The sequence below is a fragment of the Diabrotica undecimpunctata genome, chromosome 2 (assembly GCF_040954645.1).
Source record: "Diabrotica undecimpunctata isolate CICGRU chromosome 2, icDiaUnde3, whole genome shotgun sequence".
Lineage (NCBI taxonomy): Eukaryota > Metazoa > Arthropoda > Insecta > Coleoptera > Chrysomelidae > Diabrotica > Diabrotica undecimpunctata.
In genome coordinates, this window is record NC_092804.1 from 74,302,699 (window position 1) to 74,326,315 (window position 23,617).

Consider the following 23,617-nt stretch of genomic DNA (forward strand, 5'->3'; position numbering starts at 1 on the left):
CTACCTTGCATCGAGTAATTTGCGCAGTAGATGATACAACGCCGCTAAAACTGAGGGAACAAGAAATGCGCATAAATCATCTGACTAAGCAAGAAAAAATGCGCACCTGGATGAGTAAACCTCTGCATGGGCGACATCTCAATGAGATCAGCCAAGAATATGTCGACAATACAGCGTCGAACTATTGGTTGACATCAGGAAAGATGTTTCCTGAGACTGAGGGCTTTCTACTTGTCATTCAGGATCAGGTTATTCCAACTAAAAATTACCTGAAATATATTGTCAAAGATCCTCAAGTCCAAAATGACAAATGCCGATATGGATGCCAAGCCCAAGAAACCATCCAACATCTTACCGGGGGCTGCCAGGCGTTTATCGGAACTGATTATAAACAACGTCATGACTCAGAGATACAACCTACTTCAATTGATTATACAAGGGAAAATCGAGGGCAAGAGAAGTGTAGGAAGAAGAAGAATCTCATGGTTGCGTAACTTGAGGGAATGGTACGGATGCACATCTATTGAACTATTCAGAGCAGCAGCATCTAAGATCAGAATAGCCATGATAATTGCCAACCTCCGTCACGGAGATGGCACGTGAAGAAGAAGATGACTCAGTACGAAAGATTATCCACCTAGAACTAGCTGATAAACTGGGACTTCTCCAAACCGACCATCTTCCTTATTATCAATATGTCCCTGACATAATGCTTAATAATGACAACTACAAGCTATACTGGGACCGCACTGTGCTCACAGACCAACCAGTGGCACATAAAAGACCGGATCTCATACTAGTTAATAAACTTACCAGGCAAACAACACTTATTGAAGTGGCGATACCTTACACTAATAATTTGCGTGTTAAATACAACGAAAAGATCGCCAAGTATAGAGATCTATAAATACAAATCAGGAGACAATGGACAATGGAAAGTACCCAGACAGTACCTATTATTCTATCTACTACTGGTGTTATTCCCAAAAACCTCCTAGCGAACATAAAACAGCTGGGTCTAAATGAACATTTTTATAAGGCCATGCAGAAAGCTGTACTCCTCGTGACGTCCAGATGTGTACGAAATTTTTTGTGAGATACTCCAGCAAACCAAGTCACCTAGGGCTCGATAACATTCCGATAAAGAGTTCCACCAGAACTCAATCCTTTTGATACCGTAGATATCTGGGATAAGTGAATTTTCCTCTTAGAGGGAGTGTGAACCGTATTTCTAAATCTGGAAGAATAATGTTTTTTCGTAAAATTAATAATATAAGAGTTATCATATTACTAATAAATAAAATATTGATAAAATTTGTTACCCATATACGAAGTATAAAAATAAAGTTTTTTTTTATTTTATCATGCAATATAGTGTGGAATTTATTAGAAAAAAAGCTACATCTTATTAATATTACAAGTTTGCTTCATCTTTGCTCAATATTCTCGTAAAAAAACCATCTCGAAATCTCTAATATCAAAGATTATACAAAACTTTAAATGTAACAAGCTTTTATGGACATGTAAAGCAAAACAACACTACTTACATCAAGTTTATTAACATTTAAAACAACTAAAGCTTAAAAAATATTACCTTAATAATCTTCAACAAGCGTCTCTGTCAAAAACACCTAAAAACGAGTATTTCCGCCTCTATGTGTGGTACTCGTATTTGGTCTTGATCAAATTGTATCCCAAAATTCTCTCAAAATTACTTGTATGTCATCAAGAAATAAAACGTCATAAAAATAACAATAAAAGAAAAGTTAGAAGAATAATATTTCTTTGATGAATTATTAAGGTTAGTTATATTATAATTCATCAAAGAAATATTATTCTTCTAACTTTTCTTTTATTGTTATTTTTATTTTTACATTTGAAATAATTTTAATTTTTTATCGTATAGCTGTAACGAACGTGCTTAAGACAATTTAATCTTGACATTCAATATTTTTATTTGCGAAATCTTTTAAATTCTGTAAGTATTTTAAAATGTATTTGTACGCCATTTTTTGTAATGTTCAAATTGTTTTAGTTTACTCCTGAAGAAGCTGTTAAATAAATGGCGAAATATTGAGTAATTAAGAAAAAAGAAAGATTTTTATGACAGACCACTTTACCCGATAAATATATATATATATATATATATATATATATATATATATATATATATATATATATATATATATATATATATATATATATACAGTAGACTCCCTCTATAACGAGAACTGAAATGGCAAACTAATTACCTCGTTATAAGCCGATCTCGTTATATCAGACAACAATAATACTGCGCATACATATGAATATGTAGTTTTCTAAAACATTAACTTCCTATAGTGAAGCAATTCGGAGCAATATAAGATGCTAATAAATATTGTTTGAATGGCGTTTTTGAAAAAAAGTTGTTTGCTTTTATTGTCAATGAAATAGGTTAAAACAAAAAGAGTTGTTTATTTTTATTGTCAATGATATTCGTTAAAACAAGAAATCTGTACTTACATTTTTTTCCAACTGCATAATGTATAAACCGTATTTTGAAGGATAACATAAAATATTGCTTCTGCAATTGAAAAAAGTTTGTCATTTTTAACTGCTTTAAATTGTCCAGTATTATTCTATCTATAATATTTTCTAAAGATGTGAAACAGTTGTATTTATTGTAAAGAAGTTTAGTGCGGGCAGCAGTTAAGTTTATTGCGGGACAGTTAAAAAGGGTATTTATTTATAACCACGGTTGGGTCGAAAACGTAAAAAAAACACGTTTTTTAATCTTATTTTCTCTCGTTATAACCAAATTTACCTCGTTATAGGGGGTTATAGTTCAATAGAAATTTCACGGGACATCTAATGTACCTCGTTATAAGCGAAAACTCGTAATAACCGTGTTCGTTATAGAGGGAGTATACTGTATATACCATTATATATTATTATCCATTATATATATATATATAATATATATAATATATATATATATATATAATATATATATATATTATATTTTAGAGAACTGATGAAGCTTTAGAAATATAAAGCGAAACGTCTTCAATAAACTTATGAAGTAGTTGACTTCTTTTTTTTATTTGCCAACCTGAATGACCGATTAAACCTCTGAATTCACTAGTTGAATACTTTAGAAATATAATATATATATATATATATATATATATATATATATATATATATATATATATATATATATATATATATATATAATGGACTACATTGACCATAGACACGTCCTTAATAGTAATTTAAAGTTTGGGAATTTTGAATTCGTCGCTTCAATACTCTACGGTTTGTTTATTGAATATTATTGATGTTTGCACGTGCGATATTATCCACCGATGGCAATTATGGGCAATCGTCAATTATTCGTCCAATTAATAGTGATAACGCAACCATGAACACGAATAAAATCAACTGCTGGAAACGTGACAGAACGTACATCAAAGAACGCAAATGATATTGGCAAATTATAGCTCTAAGTGCATGTGTTATTAGACCATACCTTGTAATTACTTAATTACTGACAATTTTTTTGTTATAAATAGCTTTGAAATTGATCCAATCTTTCATTCGGATAATAACAGATACGATTTTGTAAATACCAAGAGATATTTTCAGTAAAAGGGCAAAGTTTTAATTTATAGTACGTGATAAAGTGACTAGATTGAATGATTCAGTACGTGGCATTGGAGAATGTTTTAGTTTAACTAGGTTGTTGATCTTTAACACCTAATAAATTGAGTCGGCGTATAAGGAGAAAGATGTACTTTTTATATAAACGTAAGGAAAACAAAGTGAAGGGCCATGGGATGGCAGCAACAAGATTGCTTAAAAAGGAAAGCGATAGGAATAGGAAATTAATGCGTAAAATAGAACACAGTAGAACTATACAAGTAAAACTTATATGACAAACTATATCATCAAAAATTTGCAGATTAGATCAAACACTGTTATTACTCCAGTTATCCAAACAGTACGCTATAAAGACGTCTTTTGAAATTTAAAGCAAAAGAATTACAGGAATAATGGCAACGTTTTATACAGGTTGTTTCTTTAGGAAAGTAACACACGTTAACTAAAAAAATGAACCACTAAGAAATCCAGGTCCGGCTCTTGATTATCATTAATGAGAGATGAATATTTGTTATGAATTTGTCGCACATATTAAAAAAACACTGACATGTTAACATTTCACTAATTTAGATAAAATAATTGTATTAATTAAAATGAAGTCGCATTTAAATTTTTTTTCTACTTTGAGCTCTCGCAATTTTATATATGTAGGGAGACTGGTGTCAATTGTAATGGGTGTCGAATGTAAAGGTGGGTACACATATGCGAGCCAAACGGTATACGTACCGTACGCGTACAGATCCTTGAAAAATATTATACATCGTACTGATCGCATACTTATCTCGATCCATGGAAAGCGACAAACCAACAACGAACACACATGTGCGAAATGATTCATTTTATTTATAATTTGGGTACTGATTTATGTTTCTGTTTTTGCTTGTTTAACAAAAATAAAAATATGTACAATAATCAGTTTACTGTTTTCTCACGTCTCTCTAGGAAGGAACACGTCATTCACACAATGTCGATTTGATGAGACAATAAAAATGTTCGCTGCGTCTAGTAAGCGCCGTCCAAACTGAAAGACGAGTTTCCTTTGAAGTCGTGAAATAAACCGCAACAATTTGGTTCGCGACGAGTCACGATGAAACAGTACGCAAGCAGCTTTTTCTGCCGTACACATTAACGAATATAGCGTTCGCATACCGTATGCATACTGTTTGGCTCGTATATGTGTACAGACCTTAACAATAGTGATATTTGCGCCATCTTTTGAAATAAATCAAAATGCACTAATATGCATAGACGAATATCTACCTCACACCACCGACTGTAGTTTCAGAGTTAGCCGTAACCTATTGCACAAGTTCCAGGCACATGTTTGTATTTCATCATAAAAGTACATTTTAGGTGCGTCACAAATTGTTGATTTTGCCGTTCAAAACTTAACTTGAAAATATTTTAATGTAAGGCCAATCTTTTTTAACATCTTTAATTTCGTTTACTGTAGCTCACCTTTTCTACAAAGGGCATAATGTATACAAAAATAATCTTTCTTATTTATAGGTTAACTTGGTGTCGATTGTAACACACACTGCGGTATCGTTTGTAACATGTTACAATTGACACATATTATATTCTTTTTTAATAGAGTTCTTTATTTTCTAGATCGACGAAAAATGGTGAAGCCAAGGTCAAGAAAAACGGAAAGGGGGTTAACGCCAAAAATTATTTATGACTAAGCAGCTAGTAAGGTAATAGATACTAACCAATCTATTAGAAAAGTGGCTAAAGATTATGGTATGTGTCACGTTTCTTTATATAGCTATGTTAAATCGTTACGTGAAAACTCACAACCTCGGGTTGGATACAATCCTCACAACAGAGTATTTAATGATGAAATGGAGTTACAGCTTGCTAAATACTGCAAAACTACTGTAGATTTGTATTTCGGATTTACCACAAAAGATTTACGCAAGTTAGCTTTTCAATTTGCAAAGTGTAACAGATTGTCCTACCCAGAAAAATGGAACACGACTGAACATGCAAGTGAAGACTGGCTTATTGCTTTTATGCGACGAAATCCAAATTTAAGTCTTCGTATACCTCAAGCTACTAGCCTTTCACGAGCCATGAATTTTAATAGAGAAAATGTAAACAACTTTTTTAATAAATTGTGAACTGTTTTAGACAGATATAATTTTGAGCCTTACGATATATATATATATATATATATATATATATATATATATATATATAACATTGACGAGAAGGGTGTTTCGACGGTTCAGAAGCCATCCAAAGTTATAGCTAGAAAAGGAACTAAGCAAGTAGGATCCATATCATCCCAGGAACGTGGAACTCTAGTAACACTGTGTCGCCATTGATGCAGTGGGAAATACCATACCCCCAATGTTCGTCTTCCCACGATTACGTTTTCAAGACCACTTTATTAGAGATGGACCAGTTGGGTGTATAGGAACTGGAAATAAGTCTGGATGGATGCAAGATAAGGAATTTCTTGTTTTTATGAAACATTCTGTTAAACACGTAAAGCCAAGTAAAGCTAATAAAGTGCTTGTATTGCTAGACAACCACTCGTCTCATATTTCGATATCTCTGATAGAATTTTGCAGAGCTAATTTCATTACTCTACTTTCGTTTGCGCCGCACACTTCACATAGGCTTCAACCTTTAGATCGTGGAGTATATGGTCCGTTTAAGAAATATTTTAATAATGCTGATGATCAGTGGATAAAAAATAATCCTGGAAAAAGAATGACTATATACGATTTGCCTTCAATTGTAAGAACATCACATCCTTTGGCTACTACGCCTGTCAATATTCTTGCTGGTTTCTCCTGCACTGGTATTTGGCCTTTCAATCGAGAGATTTTCAACGATAGTGATTTTAATGCATCAACTGTAACTGATAGACCTCTATATGAAGAAAACATAGAAAATAATCAACCAGAATCACCTACAGTTCAACACAACAGTCACTTGGAAAGTCAACCGGGTCTATCCACTACCTTGTCACCATAAATACACACTACTCCATCACCCAAGCCTAATAATCCAGCAGTATTTATTTCGCCTCAAGATATTAAGCCATTGCCGAAAGCAGACCTAACCAAACCCAAAAAAGGAGGAAGAATGAGACGAAAAACAGCTATTGATACACAATGTTAACATTTATTGTTAACGAACGTGCTCAAAGATTTTTTAAATTTTAACATGCATTTTATTAAATGTACAGTTTCATCAACAATAATGTTATTTTAATATTCAATTTTATTTATGTGTATAATCTTTTAATTTCTTTATTCCCGATGAAGCTATTAAATAAATGGCGAAATATTGAGCTTAAGAAAAAACAAAGATTTTTTATTTAATATATACCACATACCCGATATTTCCAACATATATATATATATATATATATATATATATATATATATATATATATATATATATATATATATATATATAAGTAAAATATAATGGCATATCTCGCAAAACAGAAAACCAAAAAAGGTATATCGATGAAAGGCAACCGTATATACGTAGTTCTGACTATTGGTCGTCTTCAGTACGGTGCAGCCAAGTTATAAAAGGAGCATGTTAACTTGGGATAGGATCACTACAGGAGCAATGCGACCAATTTGGAGTATTAACTAACTTGGCTGCACCGTACTGAAGACGACCAATAGTCAGAAATACGTATATACGGTTGCATTCCATCGATATACCTTTTTTGATTAGCAAAGAATACTAGCGTCAGGTTGGTCAGTGCCCTTATTTTTCCCATTGCTACATACGCAGCTGAAACATGGAATCTCAAAAACATCGCTAGGAGTAAGATCGAAGCCTTCGAAATGTGAGTCTATAGGAGAGTTCTACCCGTATTCTGGACAGAATATGAAACCAACCTGTCAATTCTGGAAGAGCTTCGTATAAAAGACAGGGTAATAAAAAAGTAAACCAAGCATACCTAAATTACTTCGGCCACTTAGCTAGACGAACAGGGACAATGGAACTATTGGTAGTCAAAGGAAAGGTAGAAGGCCGAAGACTAAGATGAAAATATCCAACACGATGGGCAGATCAAATAAATACTGTTGTAAAAAATTGTCTTTTCTACAATAGTTTTTTTAATAAATAGACAGTAATAATTAAAATAATTGATGACCTCTTCTTGCTTTTTCATCTCCTGCGTCTGTCAGTTTTTATATTCAAACTATTCAAACCAAACTACCCTTAAATCATTTCGTATTTGTCTTCTCTAATAGAAACACTAGTCAAACTCCCTCTTTAGCTTCTCAAATGGAAGCAAGTAAATAGTTCATCTCACGCTTCTCAAATAGAATAAATTCTATTTTATTAAAAAGTTAACTTTATTAAATTCAGTGTTAGTGAATCTAATATGTAAGTACCTAAAATTATTCTTTAATACAGAAAAAATCAACAGTTTTTTGTGCCAATCATTCGTAAATATATGGTCCGACAAATTACAGGGTTGCCGGATATACAACTAAACTTTTTTGCTCTGTACATACTCATTTATTTTGTGTTAAGAACGCTTAACATGAACATTTGTATATTTGAAGAACATATTTTTATTTTATTATCATTCTAAAAGGCGATTTCCCATATTGCTATTTATTTATATAAATCATAAAATTTTTTCATAAAAACATTTCTAGCGGAAGTCTCATTTGAATTTTTCGATTTTCAGTTTTCCTACACTATTTCTAATCCACAATTTTGCAACCTATTGGTCGCTGGTCCGTCGAGATTTATATTTATTTTTTATTGTTCACCAAATGTAGGAAGGTGAGAATATGATTTTACAAATATTCGCTTTTAAATAAATGGATCAGCTACCTCATCCTTTCCCCTACAACTCTGGTGGAAAAAAGTCTGCATAAAGCCGTCCATATGTCAAAGGATCGCAGCCAATAGAGACAACAAGCTAACATAGTTTAGAGGGCACCCCTCCCTTATAAGGGCTTAAGTAATGAGGACGATTGTTACAATTTAAAGTGGTCAGCAAGGCAAAACATATTTTCTTATGCGCCGCTAATGATCGAATTCAAAATTTCCTAGAATTCACGATTGACACGTGATTCCGGTATTTTCGACCAGTTACGATGAGTGATTTTGGAAATAATTTCATATTTTATTTGTTAGACTATAGTAGTAAGTTATTTAAGCTATTTCCATTTATTTTGCATCTCCTTAAACTAGATGTTACGTCCCTCCACATATTCTCAGTTTTTTAGTAATAATTTTATTATTTTATTTTTATATTTTAATTATTTACTTAACGTGTGTGTATGTCTTATCATCGTAAATTAATACGGACCTGTACAGCCCCCCCCCCTATTCTTAAGGGAGCAAGCTACGGGCGACACGCATATTTTGCAGTCTTAGTTTGGAGATAGTCCTGTATAAATCGTCGCGCTAAACACTCCAGTATTTGTGACTAGTACCCTGACCACGTGACATTGTGAGAAGATTTTGTTCCCGAATCGCCCAGTGCACTGAGGAAGAAGAAGAAGTATCCATCAACATCACAGGTACCGTAATTTGATTGCATACACACATAGTATTTATATTAATTGATAAATTTACATATAACTTATTTTCATATTAAAACTAAACCAGCACCTATATAAATAAACAATTATGAGTGAATGTCTCTTATAGAACTTAATATTTCATTCATTTGGTCCTTCTATCCGCATTAAAATTAGTTTAAATAATTTATTCAATTAAAAACGTGATCAAATTATATAAATTTTTAAATATTTGGGCAAAGTTTCTTACCAAAGGTCGTTTAAAATCATTGAAAAATTTCCACTATCGGTACATAAATTCCACAGCGGTACACATCTTGCAACAGATGCGATAATCCCAAACCAGGGTCTCTACCTGACTTATTGTTAAATCGAAGTACAGCCGTTGAAAGTTTCCAAAAACGTTCAATTTCTGTTACAATCTACAATTTAGAATTCTTTAAATACAAGGGGTTTATATGATTATATATTTATTTTATATAACTTAGGAAATTAAAAAAAACGCAATATTAATTGAACTACTGGTTTTAAAAATATTTTATGCGTATATTTCTAGTTACAATTAAATAAATATATATTGATTTTGTTTAAATAATACTTGGAGTGTTGTTTTTTTTGTTTGCTCGATTATACATACTCATATATAATAAATATTTATTCTTACTGATACTTATTGAGTTTCATAACTTTAAAAGTATTACATATATTACATATACGAGTTCATATTGAATTTATTGAGATCATTCTTTAAAGGTTCTTTGTGTTACATAAATTTCTTTTTCTATATCTACAATAATGTCTTCTAGAAGTTCAAATAGAATTGTTCGTTTGCGTGCATTGAGAAACGTTGACATTTGTAAGATTAAACAAATGGAAAAACTGGCAGAGGAAGTGTTGGTTGATGGTTCATTAATTCCAGGGTTTCTCTTTGCTGCAAAAGATTATGAAGCTATCAATACTAGCTTCAATAATCAGCATACTGAATTAATTAATTTAATTGCTGTCGAGGAAGACGCAAATTTGGATACGGAAGAAATAATTAGGTTTGAATTTGCCAATAGTATTAATAAAATAGCTTCTCTTTATTTTAAACATAATTCTTTATTAAATAATACAACTAGTGGAACTCAAAATGTGTCCGCTGATCCACAAATCAAATCAAAACGTAACGTAAATCTTCCTAAACTAAATTTAAGTATATTTGCGGGCGAGATTACAGATTTCCCCACTTTTATAGACTTATATAATGCTCTTGTACATAATAATTCTGATCTTTCTAATATAGAAAAGTTTAGTTATCTTCTGCAATCACTTAAGGGAGTACCTTACAATTTAATTAAAAACATTAAGCTCCAAGATTCTAATTATATAATTGCTTACAACACCTTAATTGATCGCTATGAAGGTAAACGAGACTTATCTAGAGCATTATGGAAAAATATTCAAAATGCCAGTGTGGTTAAAACGGATGATCCTGTTTCACTTAGAAAATTATTAGATATTTTCAATGAAAACTTAGCCTCTTTAGAAAAATTACTTTTTTCTCCCGCTCAATGGGACTTTATTCTAATGAATTTACTGATGGACAAATTGGATGTAGAAACAGTTAGGGCTTTCGAATTACACTTTGCTTCAAAAAATGTACCTTCCTATGAGGAAGTTTATAAGTTCGCATTGCAGCGTTGCACTTCATTGGAGTCATATAAAAGACAAGTCAGCAAAAATGTTAAATCTATTAATTCCGATACTTCTAATAACGTAAGGTATTCATCTCGTCAAACTTCTACATTTTTGACCAGTTCTGTCAAAAATAAGTGTCTATTTTGTGGTTCAGATCATGCTTTATTTAAATGCAATCAATTTCTTGCTGAATCACCTCAAAAACGTTTTGACTTTGCTAAACAGAATAAATGTTGTATAAACTGCTTGTCTAAAACTCATGTTACGATCAAATGCCCTTCATCCAAAAGATGTACACATTGTAATAAAAAACATCATACTTCTCTTCACTTTGATAATCTCAATGCGAATGATTCTTCTTCTTCTTCTCACAACGAGGTTGCTAGTTCATCTAACTATCCTATGCCTTCTGTATCCGCCTTATCAAATACTTTGACAAATAATGTCTTGCTAGCTACAGCTACAATCTATGTTCTCGATCGTTTTGGTAAAGCCTTGGAAGTTAGAGCCTTATTAGACAGTGCGTCTCAAGCTAACTTCATTAGTAAAGAATTTGCAGACAAATTAAGTCTCCCTAAATTCAATGCGGCTTTATCGATACAAGGTCTTGATAGAATGTGCACCCCAGCCAAATCAGGCGTAAAATTGAATATTTCTTCGTCTTATGACGTAAACTTTCATTGCGAGATAGATGCAATAATTCTTCCTCAAATCTGTCAAAATATGCCAACTGTTCCAATTTCTTTAGACAACTTGCCGTATCTTCAACATTTAAGGTTGGCTGATAAAATGGCAAATATTCCAGGTAAAGTTGATGTTCTATTAGGAGCAAATATCTTTCCTTACATCTTAACAGGAGGAATTATTAAAACCCGTAATGATCAGCTTTCAGCTCTTGAAACAAGTTTCGGTTATGTTTTGATGGGAAATATTCCACCTACAAATATAACAAATATTCATTCCTTTTTCACGTCATTTTCTGCTAATGATTCTGAGCAATTAGATGCGACATTAAAACAATTCTGGGCCATTGAGGAAGTACCAGAAGTTAAATCTTATTCTCCGGAAGACTCATTCTGTGAGAAGCTGTATACTCATACCACTTATAGAAATTCCGAGGGCAGATTTGTAGTAAAGCTGCCTTTCAAAAACGAAATACCTTCTTTTGGCGACACAAAACGTTTAGCCTTACAAAGATTTAGTTCTTTAGAGCGCAGATTTGCCAAAAATGAATCACTTAAGATTCAATATTCAAGCTTTATCAAAAGTTTCATAGATAATCATTATTTAAATCTTATTCAGCCAAGTACGGCAATAAATAATGCTTATTATCTACCACACCATTGTATTTACAAGGAGTCCAGTACTACTCCATTGCGCGTTGTGTTTGATGCTTCCACACACGCCCCTAACTTTCCGTCTTTAAACGATACGTTATATTCAGGTCCAGAATTACAAAATGATCTTGTAAATTTATTGCTTAAATTCAGGTTTCATAAATATGTCTTTACTGCAGATATTAAATCCATGTTTACTCAGATTCTTATCGCTCCTGAGCAACAAAGATTTCAAAGAATACTTTGGCGTTTTTCGGAACAGGAATCTATTGCTGAATACGAACTTACTCGGGTTACTTTCGGTGTGTCTAGCTCACCATATCTTGCAATTCGTACTCTACAGCAGCTAGCACTCGACGAACCGGACTTATCTGTGGCCTCATCTATACTCCTAAAAGATACTTACGTAGACGATGTGGTGACAGGAAAGGATTCTTTAGAGAATAGTGTTCTTGCTATAAAAGAATTAATATCTTTATTGAAACGTGGTGGATTTGAGTTACGAAAATGGGCAAGTAATGCCCCTCAGTTATTCTCTCTCGCTAATATTCCTTTGGATCATATTCTGCAACAGTCTTTTTCATTTGACTTAGATCAATCTTCGTTAAAGGTATTAGGACTTGGATGGAATCCATCATCTGATGATTTCTTTTACAAAATTTTACCTCTTCAAGCTTCCTGCACAAAGCGAAATCTCTTATCCCAAATAGCTCGCATATTCGATCCTTACGGTATTCTTAATCCTGTCACTTTGATAGTGAAGACTATTATTCAACGTCTTTGGCTACTTAATTTAGATTGGGATGCAACTCCACCTTTGGAAATTACTTCAAGGTGGGAACAATTTAAAATTGAACTGCCTATACTATCTAAGTTTACTATACCTCGTCATATTTCTTTAAATGCAATTATTTCCTGTGAGCTTCATGGCTTTTGCGACGCTTCTTTACGTGGATCTTCTGCTGTTACATACCTTCGTGTGTGTTATGATACAGGAGTCATCAAAACTTATTTTCTTTTAGCTCGAACAAAGGTATCTCCTACCAGGGTACAAACTATTCCTCGTCTCGAGCTCAATGCAGCAGTAATTCTTAGTAAATTATTATCTTATATACTGCAGACTCTCACTATACAGTTTAGTAGAATTTACGCATGGTCAGATTCGACTGTTGTTCTTCATTGGATTAATTCACAGCCATATAAATGGAAAACCTTCGTCAGTAACAGAATTTCTTATATTCAAGACAGGATAGCTTCAAAGCACTGGCGATATATTCCTTCTTCATTAAATAGTGCGGATCACGGATCCCGTGGACTTTTCCCTGAGGATTTCTTAAATACTCCTGCTTGGTGGGTGGGTCCGGAGTTTCTTCGCACTACTGAAGATAACTGGTCATTCTCTTTGACCGATTCTATTGAACATAACTTAGAATTGAAACAGAAAAGTTGTCTTTTGTCTTTTCCATCTGATGAATTTGTCGATAATCTCTGTAATCGATTTTCTTCCTTTTCAAAATTAAAACGTATCTTTTCCTATGTTCTTAGATTTGTTGGTAACCTAAAATCAGCCAATCAACGAACAGTTGGAAAGCTTTCTATTCAGGAACAAAGTAACGCCACTAATCAACTAATTAGATTAGTGCAACAAAGATATTTGAAGGAGGAAATAGAACAGGTTAAGGGTAATTCTATAAAATTCAAATATTTGAAAAAATTAAATCCCTTTTTTGATTCACATGATCTCCTAAGAGTGGGCGGAAGACTTAGCCAGTCAGAATTAGCGTATGACAAGCGCTTTCCTCTTCTTTTACCTTCCAAAGGTAATTTTATTAAATTACTTATTTCGGAAATCCATATTGTACATCTACATGCAGGCATTCAAGGTACGCACTTCGCCTTGTCACAAAACTTTTGGATAATTTCATCCAAACGTGTTATTCGTAGTGTTCTTTCAAAATGTCTTTCCTGTTGGAGACTAAAACCTCAAAATTATCAGCCACCTATGGGGGCTCTTCCCGACCTACGGATATCCAAGGCCAAACCATTTTCTTGCGTTGGCGTCGACTTTGGCGGTCCTTTTCTGATACGAGCCAATAAGCTTAAAAATGCTAAACGAACGAAAGCCTATATTTGCCTATTTGTATGCTTTGCCACTAAGGCTTTGCACTTAGAATTGGTATCTGAACTTAGTACCGAGGCATTTTTAGCCTCATTCAGACGTTTTATAGCACGTCGAGGACGTTGCTCTGTTGTCTATTCTGATTGCGGAACAAATTTTGTAGGAGCAAAATCCTATTTAGAAGACATTAAGTCACATTTTGACAAAAACGACGTCATTACATGGCATTTAAATCCCCCGGCAGCTTCTCATTTTGGTGGATTGTTTGAAGCGGGTATAAAAAGCGTAAAAACACATGTGTCTAGAGTCATAGGCGAACAGGTTTTAACCTATGAAGAATTCAATACATTACTAATACAAATAGAGGCTGTCTTAAATAGTCGTCCCTTATGTCCTGTCAGTAATGATCCAAATGATTTTTCAGTGTTAACACCTGGTCATTTTCTTACACTAGAGCCTTTAAAGATAATTCCCGATCGGGATTACAGTGATGTTAATTTAAATAGACTAAGTCGTTGGCAATTGCTGCAACGATTACATGCAGACTTTTGGCAAAGATGGAGCAGAGAATATTTACATACTCTTCATCAACGCTCGAAGTGGCATAAAAATGAGGGTAATCCTAATATAGGTACACTCGTACTAATACGTAATGAGACCAAGCCTCCCTTACAATGGCAAATGGGTCGAATTAAAACTTTAATTTTTGGTCAAGATGATATTGCTCGCGTAGCTATCGTACAAACCGCGAAAGGTGAACTTAGGCGACCTTTGGTTAAGCTATGCCCTTTGCCCTTTATTGACTAAAAATGCAAATATGCATTTTGGTGGGTGGGAATGTTACGTCCCTCCACATATTCTCAGTTTTTTAGTAATAATTTTATTATTTTATTTTTATATTTTAATTATTTACTTAACGTGTGTGTATGTCTTATCATCGTAAATTAATACGGACCTGTACAGCCCCCCCCCCTATTCTTAAGGGAGCAAGCTACGGGCGACACGCATATTTTGCAGTCTTAGTTTGGAGATAGTCCTGTATAAATCGTCGCGCTAAACACTCCAGTATTTGTGACTAGTACCCTGACCACGTGACATTGTGAGAAGATTTTGTTCCCGAATCGCCCAGTGCACTGAGGAAGAAGAAGAAGTATCCATCAACATCACAGGTACCGTAATTTGATTGCATACACACATAGTATTTATATTAATTGATAAATTTACATATAACTTATTTTCATATTAAAACTAAACCAGCACCTATATAAATAAACAATTATGAGTGAATGTCTCTTATAGAACTTAATATTTCATTCACTAGAGATTGTACCCAATTGCTTTTATTTTATAATTATGTTCTTTGCCTCCTTTATTATTTCGTTTAGTAGAATAGCAAGAGTTTGTTAAATGGAATGTTTTGTTAATTTATTTAATACGATAATCTATAATATATTTAATGGTAGTGAATAGGTAGAGAACTGTGAACTGTCTATTAATAGATACCTAATTCAGTGTTATATCAACTTGGTATTATTATTGATGATTGATTATAATATCATCCTCGTCTCACTACTGTCTTATACTGTCTATATATATATATATATATATATATATATATATATATATATATATATTGATATGATTGGTGTTTAAAGAAAATAATTTATAAGTTATATACTAGATAATTTTAGATATAACAAGTATTTGGTTATTTTAAGAAGTTATATACTAGAGAATTTAATAAAAATATATTTATGTGAGGGCATTTTTAAGAAATTAGCATATAAAAAGTATTTTTTTAGTAATTATGATGTTTTAGATATATTTAAGTGAGCCATGTGACTAGGCAACCAGATATACATACTCTGAAGTGACGTTTAAGAATAATTAAGAATATAAAGTGGGGTTATAATGATATTATGTTGTTTAAAATGTGTAATTTATTAAATTAAAATGTTTAATTTATATAAGTTACTGATTTAAATGTATACTCTGATCTGAAAAGCCTAAATGCCAACAAAATTCTCGATAGATAAGTAAGGAATTCTCTAGATCACCGGAGATGGCTTTGTTTGCGAAATGGTTTGTTCCAGAAAATTCAGACATGTATTTAATAGAACAAATGGAACATGATTTCTTACCAGATGGTGCTGGAACATCCAAAAAGATATAAATACCCGGTGATTTGGATTCAAAGTCAGTCAGTCAGTCAGAAAGTTTAGTAAGAAAGTCCATTCAGTTATGAGTTTTTAAGTATGAAAATTAATTAGAGGCAGTCAATCAGTTACAATTGTTCAATATAGTGAGTTAAATCAATATTAAGAAACAGTATAAAGAAAATAATATTGAAGATTAAAAATTATGTTATGTATAAATGATAATTGGATAATGGAAGAAGTATTAATTGAATATTAAAATTAAATAATATATTTGGTGATTGGATATTGATATATAGAAAAGAAGAATAAATATAAATGCTGTTTGCTGGTTTGCTTGGTGGTTTACAAATGCTGTGAAGAAAAATATCTTAAATTGGTGGAAGCTGATAATTGGAAAAAGTAATTTCATAAAAACAAGGATAACTGAAGCTGAGCAGAAGACATTTGAGTGGTGATTATAATCTATATAGTGGAAAACAGTTCATTTAGGCATTCAGTGACAGAAAGGTACAAAATTTTTGTTAATATAATTTAGTTCGTGTCATAACAATTTCAATTTTGAAGATAGTTTGTTTAAATTTTACATTGTCTATAGAATTTAATTAGTTTCATAAGAATTTCAATTTAAAGATAGTTTATTTTAAATTTACATTAGCTAGTTTAGATATATATGTGTGTTTCATAGTAGATCTAATAAAGATAATTTAAAAAAGTACTTACAAACTAATTCTTTGAGAACCGCGATAAAAACCATATATATTATATTATTAAAAATACTCATTGCTCATCATTCAAACAAACAATACATCATAACAATATTGGCGCCCACCGCGGGGCTCTCTATTTAAAAGAATTAGTTTGGGAAGATAAGTGCTCTCATATAATTAAATTAATTATCAGTAGAAAGAAAAAAATATAGATTTTATTTTTAATTATATTTGAACAAGTAAAGTCTCAAAATGTCTCAAGGAAAGAAAGGTACAAGAAGCAAAAAGAATGAAGAAGATGTGGAAGTAGAAACACAACCTATACAAGAGGAGAGTTTAGTTCAAGTTCCACAAGATACTGCAGAAATGAATCCAGAAAGAGAGGAAAATGTCAATATGGCAGCTTTGATGTCATTAATAATGCAGATGAATAAGACAATGGAAGAGAATACGAAAAAAATGGAAGAGAATACGAAAAAAATGGAAGAGAATTCAAAAGAAATCAAAGAAGACATAAAAAAATTGGAAGAGAATTCAAAAGAAGTCAAAGACATGAAAAAAATGGAACAGAAATTAGAAGAGAATTATAGAAAATTAGAAAAGAAAATAGAAGATAATAATAATAAAATTGTAAAGCAAATAGAAAAACAAATGGATAAAAAACTTGAAGCTGCAGAGAAAAAAGTAGCAAATGAAATAAAAATTATACGGAATGACTACAAGAAAAGGATAGAAAATGAGAGGACAGAAGTAAAGAGGATTATTCAAGATAATAAGATAGATATAGAACAGAAAATAGAGTTACAGAAATGTAACTTAGAAGTAAAAATTAACGAAGACAGGAGAAACACAGAAGAAAAATTAGACGATATACAACAAAATATCCAAATAAATAGTAATCAAATAAGAAATGTGGAACAGAGAATAGATGATATTTCACAAATGAGAGACATAGGGAGACCTTACTTAAATTTAACAAATGAGACTGGGATTAAATTCTCTGGTAATATAAAAAATTTGCATCCTAGAGTATACATAAACAGTTTAAAACATAAATTAAGATTTGTGAATAATATTAATGATAAAAAAGATTATATTAGAATGACATTAAATGACAATGCAGCAACTTGGTTTGCTAGTATTGAAAATGATTTAGATAATTTTCAAACATTTGAAAATAAATTTTTAAATTATTATTGGGGTGAACTAGAGCAAGCTAAGTTTAGAGAAACTCTATATTTTGGAAAGTATAATCAAAATTTAAAATCAAATATGGTAGATTATGCATTGAAACTGATAACAGTTGCAAAATATTTAAAACCACCACTTAGACAGGATGAAACAGTCTTAAATGTATCTAGACATTTTGATGCTGATGTGGTGCAAACAGTAACTGTACAAAATATTCAAACAATAGAGAGTTTTATTAATTTAATTCAAAGAATACAAAGAGGTAATATGACAAGTAATAATAACAACAATAGAAAAGGCAATAATAACTTTCAATATAATAAGAATGATAATCAACAATATAGACAATCATATAACAATAATACTAGGTATGGTGATAGTTTACAAAATTTTAATAATAATACTAATTATAATAGACAACATTTTAATAACAGTACTAATAATAATAGACAAGATTTTAACAATAGAAGAAATACAGAGCGACCTAACTATAACAGACAGGTAAATTGTGTTCGAAGGAATAGAAGCTGCGAAGACAGGGAACGAAGTAGTACAAGGCAGGAAAATGTGAGTAGAAGTCATTGTTGCGTTCTGCACATACGATGACCTCAATATAACAATTGGGGTCATCCTGAAGGGGGAGAGAAGATATTTTGTTCAATCTAGAACTCGCTGGTTTCCCCCTTTCAGATTGGGTATGTATATTCAAATAAAGAAAAGAAATGAAATCCAGTGGACTGTATAAAATTCTATTTTAAAAAGAGGTGAAATTAAAAATAAATACACATAACCCAATATACAATCATAACTAAAGAAAGATATATTACTTAAAAGAAGAAGAATATATGTAGTACAAACTTAAATATTAATCAATACGTAACGACACACAAAAAGAGAACCATAAACAAAACAAAACTGTCGATTGTATATATACCACGTTATAGATAGAAATAATACACAAAAAATAAAAATATGAATATATATGTCATATAAAAACACTTGATATTAAACGTGAAAGAGTGAAAAATATACGCACATGTTATAATATACTTAATTCGTAATAAAATGAATAAACCTTGTTAATACAGTTACACAAAATGCAATCAAAAATATCATATATGAATTATATCAAACTCAATTCAAATTATATATTCAAATACAAATATTTAAACTCAATTCAAATTATAATCGGGAATGACATATTACAAAAAATAAGAATACAGTAAATACTACACAAAACAAAACAAATGCAAAATGTCCAATTGACAACGTTAAATCGCGACCGCGGCACAAATTCGATAAAGTTCCAAACAAATATCAAATGACAATACCAAATGCACGTACTTTACATATCCAGCAACATAGATTATTGGTGTATTGTAGCTTACCCCATAAATCATAGCACCAACCGCTATTACCAACGACGTCTTCATCGACGTACACCAGGAACCACAAAATTCATATTGCAACTTTTCTTCATAAACCGACTTCCTCGGTCAAAGGACCGATGCCAAGTGTCTTAAGGTACTCTTAACCCAAACGCACACACATGTGTGTGGTTTGAGAGATAAAATTCGACTCTGTTACATGACCGCAATGAAGTGTCTCGAAGCGCTGATCCTAACTTCAAAAACACATATCCTTATCTGGCATATGGAACTCGCCCTTGTTATCTCGCAGATGGCTCGTCTTGGAATGTTTAGCCCTTAAAACTGCTGTGCCCTTGTACACGCAAATCTCGGTTAAATATACGGGGAGAATCGAAACTATTAAAAAGTCTGTTAATTTATTACAAATATTTATATATCGTTACGAAACTGCAACAGTCATAGTAGGGAAAGACATAGGACATCAGATCCAAGTGGTCAGATACAATCTGAGAATTCTAATAATCAAAATTTTGTTCAGTAAACTTTCTGAATTCCAAGTTAGGCCATTGCTATTATGAAAAACCTTCTGAATTTATTTCTCTAGATGAAGATAAAATTATTGAATCTATTAATTTAATTTATATAAATGCTTTGGCCAAAAATAAAATGATTAAGATTATGATAGATACTGGTTCAGAAAGTACTTTAGTCTCGGAGAATTTTATTTTTAATACATTTAAACTATCAGATATAATAAAGATTCCAAAAATTAAAATTGTTGGTGCAAATAATAAGAAGTTGGGTGAAATTGATAAACTAGCCAATTTTAAAATTAATATTCTTAATAAAGAAATTAATATGCAAGGATTTATTGTCAAGGATTTATGTGTTGATATATTAATGGGAAATGATGAATTGGAAAAGAAGAAAGTAAAGATAGATTTTGAAGAAAAAATGGTAACTTTGGAAGGGCAAATAATTAAATTTATGCAGAAAGATGAGGTGGAAGAAGGAATAAGAGTTGATAGGATATTATTAAAATAAAATAATGATGTTTATGAAGAAGAAATGTATTTTGATGATAGGGAAATGTCCCAAAAGAATGTAAAGAATAATTATTGTAGTGAATATTTAAGGAATGGAAATTTTAAGCAGATGGATGCCTACGAGGTGGAGTGCGTAAAATTGGAAGCAAGGAATAATGAGTACATAATGAAGAATAATTTTATTTGTAAAGAAGAAGATATGAAAAAAGTTTTAAATTGCCCTGAAGAATATAAATCAATAGTCGTTTCCATATTGCAGCAACACAAGGGACTTGTCGATAAAGAAAATAGAATTGCACAAAATTATATCCATAGTATAAAAGTTAAAGAAGAAAAAGATTTTAAAACAAAATCATACCCAATACCATATAAATACAGAGAAGAAGTAAACAGAACGATTAATAATATGTTAGAAGATGGAATCATTGAGAAGGCAGATACACGTTTCATAAACCCAATAGTAGTAGTACGTAAAAGATCAGGTGAAATCAGGTTATGTTTGGATGCAAGGAATATTAACAAGATCACTGAAAAGCAATTTGAAGCACCAATGAATATAGATGGAATACTAGGAAGAATTACAGGAATGTCATTTTTCACTAAAATTGATTTACAGCATAGCTTTTGGTTAATACCTCTAGAAAGAAAAAGTAGACAGTATACAGGATTTCAGATAGATGGAGTAGTATATCAATTCAAAGTAGTACCATTTGGACTTCAATCATCTTGCAGTGCTCTATGTAGATGTCTTCATGATATTTTGGATCAATATGAACATTTTGTAATTCACTACATTGATGATATATTAATTTTTTCTAAAACGGCTGAAGATCATGAGAAACACCTAAAAATTATAATAAATAGATTAGATAAAGTTGGACTAAAAATAAATCAAGAAAAATGTACATTTTTTCAAAAAGAAGTAATATATCTAGGTTATAAACTTAACACTAAAGGAATCGAAATGGATCCAGAACGGACACAAGTCATTCAGGAATATAAAACACCACACAATTTAAGAACTTTAAGAAGATTTATTGGAATAATTAATTATTATAAAAGGATGATACCAGATCTAAGTATAAAAGAAATTCCATTACTTGAACTACTGAGAAAAGGTATAAAATGGAGATGGGATCAGAGAAGAGAACTAGCATTTCTGTCTAGCATAAAAACATTTTTCTGTCAAATTTAAAAATATACTATCCTGACTACACACAGCCATTCATATTAAGAACAGATGCATCCATAGAGAGATTATCAGGGGTATTATTACAAATACATGATGGGGTCGAATACCCAATACAATTCATTTCAAGAATTACAAAGCCACATGAAAAGGGTTACTCAGTTTCAGAATTAGAACTAGCAAGTATTATACATTGTGTCACAAAATTAAGATTTTATTTGTTGGGTAATGAATTTACAATAGAAACAGATCACCAAGCTTTAACATCTATATTAAATAACAAATATGGAAACAGTAGAATACATCGGTGGAGTCTAATATTGAGTGAATACTCATTTGAAATCAAATACATTTCTGGAAAATCCAATATAGTGGCAGATGCTTTATCAAGGTTAGAAAATACATCACAAAAAGGGCAGCGAACAATAAAAATTGGATTAAATCAATTAGTAGAAAGTACAGGATTATATTCTAAAGAAGAAATTATAAGAGATCAGATCAATTTGAGTGAAAAACAAAAAGTCCTTAAGAAAGATGGAGTTTATTATAAAATAATAAATGGCATAGAAGTTTATTTAATAACTAGAACTTTAGCAAGGAAAATATTGAAAAATTTACATAATAATTACATGCATATTGGTTCAAGAAAGCTATGGATGCTATTTAGGGACAATTATTTTGCAAAGAATGACATAAGTATAACAAAAGAAATTACTACCCAATGCCAAATATGTCAAATAAATAAAGAAAAGAATTTCAAAAACCAGAACACATATAGATCTAATGTTGTATATGAAAAACTTAATACAGTGTCCATGGATTTTATTTCAAATTTAGTTCCAAGTCCAACAGGAAAAAAGCATATACTAGTGATAGTTGATTTATATACAAAATTTATTAAACTATATCCCTGCTCAAGAACAAATGTTAAAACATTGAAATTATATATTAATCAATTTTTCGAAGAAATAGGACCATTTAGAAATTGCATAATAGATAATGCTACATATTTTAACAACCAAAAATTTCGAGCATTTTGTGAGAAAAAGGGAATCAACATTCATTTTACAAGTATCAGACATCCTCAGGCAAATCCTGCAGAAAGATATATTAAAGAAGTTATAAAATATTTAAGAATAGTGTGCCAAGATCAACATGAAACGTGGCAGCAACATATAGAATATTTTTTAAATAATACACATAATTTAAATACAGAGAAAGTACCAGAATATTTAATGTTTGGCCATATAGGAAACAGAAAATGGATTAGTGAATATAATCAGGATATGTTAGAACAAGTAATGCAGAAAGTGAATAACCGAATTAGGAGGAAAGCTGAAAAATATATCAGAAGACAAAATCGAAAAATAAAAAAACCAATCACATTTCAAAAGGGAGATAAAGTGTTAATTCGTTTACTTAGAAAAAGTAATGTTAAAGAAAATCGTTGTAAGAAATTACAACCAATGTTTGAAGGTCCATACAGAATTGAAAATCAGAATGGACTAAATAGTTATGTGTTAATAGATGCAGAGAACAGACTACGAGGCATGTTCCATATCAACGACATTTTTAAGTATTATGAAGAGAATGAATAATGTTTTCTATACTTTTAACATTAATAATAACAACTGTTACTGATATATCCA

At 31.4% G+C, this 23,617-nt stretch overlaps 2 protein-coding genes across 5 annotated transcripts in view; one reads left to right on the forward strand and one right to left on the reverse strand.

Annotated features, from left to right (window-relative positions):
- rut (adenylate cyclase rutabaga) overlaps window positions 1-23,617 on the reverse strand; it is a 933,824-nt gene that overhangs the window by 547,932 nt on the left and 362,275 nt on the right. The window lies entirely within an intron of this gene.
- On the forward strand, window positions 6,001-6,633 carry LOC140433719 (uncharacterized). Its single transcript, XM_072521697.1, has one exon. The coding sequence runs from the start codon at window positions 6,001-6,003 to the stop codon at window positions 6,631-6,633; it is 633 nt and encodes a 210-aa protein (XP_072377798.1).